The sequence below is a fragment of the Electrona antarctica genome, assembly GCF_951216825.1.
Source record: "Electrona antarctica genome assembly, chromosome: 16".
NCBI classification, from domain to species: domain Eukaryota; kingdom Metazoa; phylum Chordata; class Actinopteri; order Myctophiformes; family Myctophidae; genus Electrona; species Electrona antarctica.
Genome location: NC_136797.1, coordinates 37,141,555 through 37,152,546, shown reverse-complemented (window position 1 = coordinate 37,152,546; position 10,992 = coordinate 37,141,555). Strand labels below are relative to the sequence as shown.

General features: G+C 42.1%; 1 protein-coding gene across 1 annotated transcript in view; it reads left to right on the top strand.

The window, feature by feature from the left end:
• The first annotated feature begins 1,814 nt into the window (after positions 1-1,814).
• Positions 1,815-10,992, top strand: part of chd1 (chromodomain helicase DNA binding protein 1) — a 37,840-nt gene continuing 28,662 nt past the window's right edge. Inside the window, exons 1-6 of the mRNA XM_079524027.1 lie at positions 1,815-2,197; positions 5,483-5,598; positions 7,358-7,553; positions 8,093-8,203; positions 8,642-8,823; positions 9,393-9,673. Coding sequence (XP_079380153.1) covers positions 5,546-5,598; positions 7,358-7,553; positions 8,093-8,203; positions 8,642-8,823; positions 9,393-9,673 — 823 coding nt within the window. The 5' untranslated portion in view covers positions 1,815-2,197; positions 5,483-5,545. The remainder of the gene's footprint in view (positions 2,198-5,482; positions 5,599-7,357; positions 7,554-8,092; positions 8,204-8,641; positions 8,824-9,392; positions 9,674-10,992) is intronic.

The window sequence follows — 10,992 nt, the reverse complement described above, 5'->3', positions numbered from 1 at the left end:
ATCAGAATACTGATATGTTATTGATTTCAGCTGTTACAATTCCAAACATGCAAACATGACCCACTTTAATTACTTCAGTCTATATTAGTAGCTTAATGACTAGTACTAGCCTTTTTTATGTCCAATATTTGCATTTCAGTTCATAATCATAAAGTTAACATAACATATACATGTATTTGAAATTAAATACAAAATATTACTTTTCCGGATTCCAATTAAAAAAATAGGTGAAAATAATTCAGGATTCCAATTTAAAAAATAGCAAAAAAGCAGATCTACAAGCTCAAAATGCATCGCACTGCGACATGTTTTGAGCTTGTAGATCAGCTACTTTTGACTATGCATAGTCTCCAGCAACTCTGGAGTGAGTTTGAAATATAGTGGGCCTCTCCATCATCAAAGTTTCCCACCCCTGCCCTATCCAATGTTGTTTTGTAGCCTACTGTGATGTTGGCAAATGGCAATAATAACAGTAAAGATGATAATAATCTAATATGATGTGTGTAGTTCTTTATAGATCTAGCCTCTTCATTTTTATCTCAAATTGCACCAGATTGAAGAATTTTCATCGCAAATAAAAAATAAAAATCTGGAGCCCAGGGGGGCAAACACCCCCGGACCCCCCCTGGTGGGGCAGTGATATCATTCCAATATTGCATATGACCAGCTGAGTCATAGAACTGACACTGCCTGCTTGATTTAGCAACACAATATGATTTTTTTTTAAATGTTTTTGTTTGTAGCAGCATGTTTCGAGTTGTTATAACCAGTGCTGCTAGTAAATATCACTGCCAAATATCACTAGAAAAACAATCCAGCACAAAAGGTAGTTTTATATTTTATTATTGACATTATTAAAAATCTCAATTGACCTCAGTAATTTCATCCTGGCGCCGGGCCTGCTGTCATAACATGTCTACAGTGGATTTGTATTAAACAAAAGCTTTGCAGATTGAAAGAGGATAATTCAAGCTTGCCTTAGTTACAGCTGCAATGTGAATTTGTGAATTTAACGTTGTTTAATACAAGCAGATCACAAATGCAATTTGGATGAATATCACTGGATGGTATTTTAACTAGATTCCCATTATAAAAAAATTGCGGCTACAGGAGTCTCCATGTCTGTCCAGCTTTTTGTTAAACATTTTCAGGTCGGGATACATATTTTAGCCAATGATTGGGGATATAGAGAACTCAGTCAGGACTCAGGATACAAGTGGAATTGTAAGTGATGACACAAATAAATGGGCAGACAAAATTTAAACGAAACTGGAACACTATAAAAAAAAATATGCTGATAAATGGCTACTTTCTCCTGATTGTCTGACATTTTATCACCTACCTGAAATATGTATTTTCTGTTAAAGAGCTGGAGAGACACAGGGAGACCAAGATCCCTGGCGGGCCAATGATTACTATCAGAATATAGTGATTTTGTTTTAACCAAAAATATCACTGACACTATACCTTTAAATATTTATGGGCAGGAAAAAAAACGTTCCCAAACTAAAATGATCTAAAACCTTACCGAACTTCACCCACTACTCAAATTGGAATAAGATGCTCGTACACTTGAGTAGTGGGTGGTATTCTGTAAGGTTTTAGATAATTTTAGTTTGGGAATGTTTTTTTTTGTTTGTTTTTTTGACCAGAAATCTGGTAGAATAAATAAAAAATAAAACAAGACAGGGTGCGTCGAGGTGACGTCACTCGCAAGGAGTGGGGGTGTTGGGTTTAGGGTAACCTCGCGTCATCAGGCTGTTAGGTTTAAGGAGGGGGGGAAGGGGGCGCACGTATCGGCGGCGTGACGTCACGTCACGTCGTTGAAGTGAACCCTGTGGACTAGTACGGAGGGACGGACGGCGTCATGGCGGAGGAGGCAGGCCGGTGGTAGCAGCTAGCTCTCTGTTTATTACCTGCTATACACAAACACACAACAACAACACGCTCCGATCTCCGCCGAGCGGGAGGGAGAACCAAGGAGGAGGACGAGGGAGGGGAAGAGGAGCGTGGATCCCGCCGCGGCGCGGCTCAGTCTGCGTGGCTTCGGGTCGCGGTGTCTTGTGTGGTGCCCAGTGGAGGAGTCCCCGGGTCAAGGCAAGCTAGCCTGCTTAGCCTAGTTAGCCTCTAAGCTAAGTGGAGAGAAGATCAAAAGGAATAATAATCACTCATCCACTCCACGGAGGAACAACAACAAGTAGGTAAACAGCGATGATTAAAAACGACCAATATGAACGATAACTGATATCGATCGGTGCCGAATATCGACCAGTGACTAACTAATGGACCTCCTGAGTTCCAGTATGTCTGTCTGAGGAGATCTAGAGTCTCTCTGGAACCACGGACTGGAGGAGCTCCATTACTGATCGGTACTGGCTGGGTGGGTTCCCCCCACGCGGGACACCGTGGGTTAGGATCCATCTTGTTAGAGGTTCCATTCGGTCCTGCTGGATGGATCCGCCCCGCGTGGTTCCGATCGATTCTGAATCCGATCCACACTCAAAACACGACCCCCCCCCCTTCCCTCTCCCCGTGATGCTAATGCTAACAAGCTAACTCCAACACACGAGATGCTACGGAGATGCTACCCCGCCAATAGCCTCCTAGCGCTTTAACGGGGCTAGCTAACGTGCTAGCGTTAGCATGTTGCTAAAAAATGCTAGCCGCTAAAAAAAATAAACAAAACACACCACGGAGCCAATCCGTCGATGTAAACAAACGGATCGGCGTGCGCAAGGTCCGCACCACCGGGGTCCGTGGTCGGTTTTCGTGTTGGTGCGTGTGTGTGTGGGGCCGTGCGTGCGTCGTTTTGGTGTTGGCATTTTATTGTTGTTGTTGCGCGATGGATGGAGGGATCCACGCTGCGCTGCCCTGCCCGCACTGGGTTGCGTGGATGTGGGGCATTGTCTGGGAGAGACACGCAGGCCTGCGGGCCTCTGTCTGCGGTCATCATATAATGCATAACACTCACACACACACACTTAGTTCTATTTGTCATAACTGTGTGTGAGACTCGTACACACAGTTATGCAGATACAGTTGTAGTACAGTTGTAATGTAAAGTGACGTCGGAGAAGTAATCGCATTTAAGTTAAGTGAAAGTAAACGAGACGCTGTTAAAACTAAAGGTACTCTACTACTCGTTCATTGTGCAGAAGTACGCTTGTTTGGTTCGGGAAAAGTAAAGCTACTACATTATTGAAGTAGTGAATGTGCCTTAAAAGTACTCTGTTTATTTACTTGAAGTACAAATATGCAATGCTACTCTTACAAGTAAAAGTACTCTTCGGTACATACACTACTCACTATTTGACTTTGAGTAAAACATTTTTTAAAAGGCCCAAAGTGTTTGCATCAAAATATAGTCGCACAGTACCAAATGTAAAAGCACTCGTCATGATTATCCAGAATGGTCCATTTCACAAGCATGCATGTAATTGGATTGTAATAATTAGTGATGCATTAATCATTCATGTGTTCATCTCTTTAAGTGTTGCAGCTGCTCAAGGTGCGGCTGATTTTAATGGCTTTAGGTTTAACCTATAATACATAATCATTTACCACTTTATATATAATGCTGTTATATAATGTATAGTGTACTGATGGTCTGTGTCTGTGTGTGTGTGTGTGTGTGTGTGTTCAAAATCAGTTTTATTGACAAATTGTGTTTGTAATATGTACAAGGGATTTCATTTGACAAGACCTGGCTCTTTCAGATAGATGGGGGAGAAAATTATACAATCATATTTAATAAATAGATATGGTATAAATATGGTATTAAAAAGGTAAATGATGCATGTATAATCTCATAGGTTCTGTATTATTAGTAGCCTAAATCTCTGCAATGTAACTAGTAACTAAAGCTGCTTTATTGACCAATTGTGTTCCTATGTATGTACGAGGAATTTGAATTTGCCTGTTACGCTCAGGCACATAGGAGATACAATACATAATTTAATACATAAATACATTATTAAAAAGGGGCGTACATGTGTGTATAGTCTCTCTCATCAGAGTGTATACACTTAAATGTTTTACTTTTAATGTTTATAATGTAACACTTGATATTCTTTCATCCGTCTCCGAGAGCAATGCACCACTTTCTTTCACAACTTTCTTTCTAATTGTGACCTCAAGGCCTGTCACAATTATTACATAATCGCCAAATAGCAATTATTTGAGATACTATTTTTCCCCCATAATCGGCCATGTTGAAAATGTTTATTTTCAAACCTTTTTAAAAAAAACGGGGAAAAAAGTTCAAATCGCGTCACTTTGAGCTTTAGTCAGGGAATATTATCAGAATAATGTCAAATCTGGGAATACATTTCTTAGCAAGAATTTTCTTCACCAATGTGTTTGTAAAGGTGTCTACTAACATATCCCACATTGCTTTCTATTGAACCACCCTAGGGGACTTTTTGACAGCTGCTGAAAGTTGGGGTACCATTAACACCCCGAGCGGCATAAACGGAGTTCTCCGTCCTATCAAATAGTAACACCCAGCGCTCAGGACGGAGATTAATAAAAGGACGGAGATTTATTGATATCAAAACCGATCGCATCGCTCCACAGGCTGGGAATTTCCGGTTGGGATGTCATCAAAAATGTTATCCCCCATTTTAGCGGATGAGACAGAAAATCTTTAAATGTGAATAACTCCTGATCTAAGTCATTCCGTCCAATTCTAAGTAAAGATTATGTTTTTGACGGCCCATCACAGACTTCACGGTCCCGTCGCTAGTCGCGTTAGAATTAATCATACCTCCCGTTGTTGTCGATCGCCTCAGGAGTGTTTTGGCTATATCAAGCTACATCCGGAATAGCGCCTGGTGCGTCGCTAAATGTGCTCCGTTGCTGTAAATCGCTGGGCGATCTGATTTAATGGTCCTAAATACCCCCGGGCCAATATAAGGCAAACTCCGTCATCACAAATGTGATGAGGTCAGCACATTTGTGCCAAACAAATGTAAATTTGTATTCATGATGTTCCAATGTTCAACGGCGGAAACACAATTACATCGTTAATCACAATTATTTGAGCGGCAATTAATCTTCCAGTAAAATGTCATAATGGTGACAGCCCTATTCATGGTGTTGAATCGTAGTACACTGCTATTTTCATGTGTGTGTAGGCATGTCACAATTATTACATAATCGTCTAATTGCAATTATTGTGTCATAGTTTCCATGTTGAAAGGTTTTCATACATATAAAAAAAAGCTGAAATAGCAGATCTACAACGTGTCAGATCAGCTATTTCCGCTATTTTCTTTGCACTTTTTTTTTCATGTGTACAAATAATGAATGTCAGTGATTTCTTTGTATATTTCAGTTATTTGTCATATCTGCCCTGTGCATGTTTTGATTGCCAGGCAAACAAAAGTATTATCATTAATCGCAATTATTTGTGTGACAATCGTCAACTTGAATTTGTAATGGTGATGACAGCCCTATGTTTGTTTGATCTCTTTTACAACAGGAGTCACGTGGTGGTCGAACCTAAAGGCTGATTCTAGATCAGCTGTTGTGCTGAGCCTTGAACATGGCCGGCCGCAGCGAGGATGAGAGCGTCAGCAACAGCAGCGGGGAATCGAGGTAAAAATGCATCTTATGTACTATCTTAAACCATGGGTCTTCACCAGGGGCCCTGAGAGTTAATATGCAAGGTGGTGCCTTGCTGTGTGTGTGTGTGTGTGTGTGTGTGTGTGTGTGTGTGTGTGTGTGTGTGTGTGTGTGTGTGTGTGTGTGTGTGTGTGTGTGTGTGTGTGTGTGTGTGTGTGTGTGTGTGTGTGTGTGTGTGTGTGTGTGTGTGTGTGTGTGTGTGTGTGTGTGTGTGTGTGTGAGAGAGAAAAAATGAGTAAATATCTGTGAATTTATTAATCTAAATGATTAATTGAGCATAATTATCCAAACACCCACGCATCACTTGCTGTTTTTTATTCCGAAAAGGCAGCTCTACATAGTGTATGTATATTAGAAATAAAATGAATAGTAATGTTCATATTAACACCTTGAGGGCCTGGGCCTATTTAATCGTTTATAGCGCCCGGACCACTTTTACCGACGGACCGGATGTTGTTGTGAATGTCTGTGTAGCAGCTAACAATAGCCACACCACTCTAGAGTCGATCGACAACAACGGGAGGTAAGAATAAATCTATCGCGACTAGCGACTGGACAGCGGAGGGCCGTCAAACACAGGATATTTTTTCATAATTAGACGGGATGATTTAGATCGCGAGTTATGAATGTTTTAAGATTTTCGTTGTCGTCAGCTAAACAGGCAGGGAACATTTTGATGACGTGTCACTGTTGTGCAACACCGAGGATTGCGCAACAAGCACCTCTAGGCTGTAGAGCGATGCGATCAGTTTTCATAGCACTAATTTGACAAGTGCACGGGCAAATGACCGTGCACTTGAACTTGACGGTGATCTCCGTCTTGCGCCTCCAAGGTGTTAATGATACTACAGTAGTTGTAGGAGAACATGAGGTCAATATCGCAGGAAGTTGTCTTGACATTTTTTAAACCTGTATCGATCATATTAATTTTGTCATTGACATTTTTAGCATAAAGTTGAAAGACAGCGAAAGGACAATATATTTTATAAAAAGCAGACTAAACTCATTCATGCATGGGGATTGTTGGAGAAAGGTTCTGTAAAATCAGACAAAAACTAAGATTGTGTTTAATCTAGCTGTCTGTTCATAAAGTCAGAGTGTATTGTTCTTACAGATCAATAGGCCATTTGTTGAATTAGATTTAGAAGATAGATTTTCTTTTTCAAGAACCTTGAACATCTTTTCAGGTCTTGAGGTTTTGAGGCCTGTGTTGGTATACAATAAAGCAACACCAAAAACATTCAGAAAATAGCCCAACAAAACCCACCTAGGCTGTATTATAACATCCGCTTTGAATGTTTAACCGATAATCACCACTAGGTTACTTATCACTCGAATGCAATTGAGCCAGCAGGCTCGCATGGAGCCGACTGCATGTATTCTCCTGCTGCGATTAGGAAACATGGAAGTGAAATTACTGCCGCTGAAGCGAAAACATTGGGAAATTCTCTTACATGGTCGGTTAAGACTGATATGAGGTTAGGGGACTTATGGGCCGGTTAAGGCTGAGGTAGGGTTAGATTTAGGGTTTGGTTTAGTAATAGTCGGACAACGCAACCAACACCATGTCGGACGCCTCCGCATTTGGCTTGATTGCATTCGACTGATGAGTAACCTGCTGGTGCCCATCGCTTGATTTTCATACAAATCCACTAATTAAAATGTGCCTCAATGCATTCATGTAATTCTAACACAGCTGTGTGTGTGTGTGTATACACTTGCATATGTGCAGCAACTCTGATGACGAGTCCAACTCAGGCTCGGGGTCGGGCTCCGGCTCCAATTCCAGCTCCTCGAGCAGCAGCAGCCAGTCGGGAAGCAGTGACTCAGGAAGTGGTTCCGACTCCGGCAGCCAATCAGATTCCGACTCGGGAAAATCCAAGGAGAAGGTGGAGCCGCCCAACAAGTCCAACATCGACGGAGCCGAGGTGAGACTGTGGCATATCATGAGTTTACCCAGTCATTCTGGTTTAGACTGCAGCATACGAGTTTAACCAGACATTCTGGGTTAGACTGCAGAATATGAGTTTAACCAGCCATTCCCAGCCTGTGGGTCATGAGGACATTGCTAGTGGGCCCCAAAATAATTTCCAAAACACTTAGCTTAATTGATTATTATTTTGGGTGAACTACACTTTAATATAGCATCAGAATCAGTTGAACCACTCTAACCCTGTATGCATTGGCGTTTTGAAAATAGCTGATCTACAAGCTCACAACACATCACAATGTTGTCAGCTTGTAGATCAGTTATTTTCTAAAGAATCTTGAATAAAGTTCAATAAACATTTTGGATTATTTTTGTCTGCGTCCAAGAAAACATTAATTTGAGGATCCTTGGCGTGGAAAAAGAACCACTCATGTGGTTTACAGATATAACATTTATTTAAGATGTAGAAATTGCTTGCTCAGGTTGCGACAATGTCGGGTCTCTGCTTGAAACTATCTTTCCTTGTGTTCTGTGCAGTTCTGGAAGTCCAACCCCAGTATTCTAGCAGTGCAGAGGTCAGCCATGCTCAGGAAACAGCAGCAGCTGCAGCAACAGCAGCAGAGTTCTTCAGACAGCGGATCTGATGATGTGAGCAGGATCTCAATCAACACTGATGCACAACACATGTTCATTTGCCACTTCCGGTTGATCTCTTAGCAACGGACACACTGATAGACAGTAGTAGACTGAATCAATAGAAATCAATATATTCTAGTCTTTTCTTCTCGATTTTAGCTATATAGCAACATACGTTTTTCAGAAAACCATTAGAACATTGGCTTAGAACAGTGTTTTTTGCAACGTTGAGTACCTAGAAAAGCCCTATATAAATTGGATATGTTATTAGTGTTATTTTCACAAGACGGCATATGTAACAAATACATTCATGTTCAGCTTTGAGGAAAGGTTTATCATGATGAAAGGACGTATTCGTAAACACTTGACTGTTAGTCCATCTCCCTAGGCCAAACTATTGTTGCATTACTCTCATTTCATACGTTAAAACCTTTTGCCAACGCTTTGCAGGACTCGTCGAGTAGTGATGATTCCTCCTCCAGTGGATCCAAAAAGAGAAGAAATTCCGGCTCTTCAGATTCTGGCTCCGGTTCCAAGAGTGGTTCTGGATCCGACTCGGAACAGAACAGTGACGAGACAGCGTCCGACTATGAGCCCAGTCAAAAAGTCAAAAGCCGAAAACCTCCAACCAAGTAAGTAGATGATTTTTTTTTATCAGTGGTGGAAAAAGTACTCGCATGTGTTACTTCAGTAAAAGTATCAATACTGCAATGTAGAACTACTCCGGTAATCAGCATGTACTTGAGTAGAAGTACTAAATTATTGGTATCCAAATGTACAACCAAAAGTAGAAAGTACTCATTATGCAGAATGTCCCATTTCACAAGTTCAAAATGTATAAAAAATAATAATGAAAATAGCAGATCTACAAGCTCACAATGTGTCACATCTTAGTTTTAGTTATCATAGCTTAATTTTTATTTAGTTCGTTTCCGTCAGTGAAAAAAGGTTGTCAATGAACATTTTCCATCATAGTTTTAGTCTACAACATTTGTACTGTATGACTTCTAATCTAATCAAATCATTTAAGATTAGTCCTTGAGGGGGTTCCAGGTGGTCCCCAGCTAAATGATGGAGAGTTGGTAACCAAATGGACTCTTATAGACCTTTAATTCTTGAGAGTGTAAAATGAAACCAAATTTGGTTTCATTTCACGAAAACCACTGCTTTAATCTATGCGTCCGTCTCTCCTCTGCTGCAGGGTGAACTCCCGCAATGGGAAGAAGACCGGCGGCCACCGGAAAAAGAAGCGCGATCGGCGCTCGTCGGACTCCGACTCGGACGACGACAGCTACAAGAAGGCGGCGCTGGCTGGCCTGCGGCGCCAGGCCACCCAGAACGTGTCCTACAAGGAGGACGAGGACATGAAGACGGACTCGGACGACCTGGTAGAGGTGCAGGGTGAGGACGTGCCCCAGCCTGAGGAGGACGAGTTCGAGACGCTGGAGAGGGTGATGGAGAGCCGCCTGGGCAGGAGAGGAGGTGAGTGGGGGAGGGGAGGTGCGGAAAGGGGGAAACACACACACCAGAGTCCTGAAAAAAAAAACACACAAAGGTAGCCCCCGGATTCAAAGGTATAAGGACGTATAGGTTGCACCAGGGCTGAATATGTTAACACAGCACTCCGGTGCTGCTGCTGCACGCATACACTAGAAGACACTGTTATGGAAATAATACATGTCCATCCGGGTGAATGTATATCCTAGAAGTTTATTCAGAAGAACAGCAACAAGCAAACAACATCTATCAGTCTAGCAGGTTTAGCCTGTATCACTCAAACTTTCTCTCTCAGTACATCTCTCTCTCGTCGTCTCCATCCCACTAGTTCCCCTCAGCTTCTCCGTAGGTCCTCTCTTATACCCCAGAAGCAGGTCCACAGATAAACATGACCTTCACAAAGGTACAATACAATACAGAGACGCCCTGACTGTCTTGGCTCCTGAGACAGGAACTACCTAGTGATACCTATTCAGGCCCAGCAGGGTCTCATCACAAACAATAGGTGTGACATGGTCTTTTACATACAGCTTGAGAAAGGGTTGATTGGATTAAGACAGGCTTTCAGGCCAAGGTGTCGTTGCTCACATACACGACCAGACAGACTAGCATGGAACAATATACTATACATATTTCCCACAACAACACACAACCTCCACATGCAGTGTTTGATGAAATAAAGTCAAAGATAGCGAGCGCCGAGCAAAGAACACTAAGACTATGGATTAAAATCAATAAAAGCAGTGAAATGAGTGTAGCCTGGGTTACAGCCTGCTTCGCTGTGTTTTGTTTTGTCACGTCACCAGGAAAGGGTCCTATCGCCGAGGTAGGCGGGCCATGTAAATGGGAGAAATGGACCTGTGGCTTCTGATTGGTCTCTGGTGTGGGTTGGGAAAAAGACCAGTTTGAAGTCGTATCAATGCGCACGTGCAGCTACTGCTGTTGCCCTGCAACGTATGTATCATTGGACTAATCTCACCCCACACAGCCGTCTTTTTTTTTTTTTTTTTTTACTACTGAATCTGACAGTGGACTACTGAATCAAATTAGTGTTTACTTTTTACCGTAGGTTTTACTCTTGAGTCGAATCTCGCAGTGAGAAGCTTGGACAGAGTGGCGCTGACTTATCAGCAACAACGTGGCTACGTAGCGGGTGACGTTTTGAAATTCAATTCAACAGCCTGCCTGCTGGCCAGACTGAGTAGCGGAGTGACAAAACAATTCACGGAACGCAGCTGGAACCCTGGCTAGAATGAGTGAGCTGGGGAAAGCAATATTGATTCATTGTTACCGGTTTGGTTTCC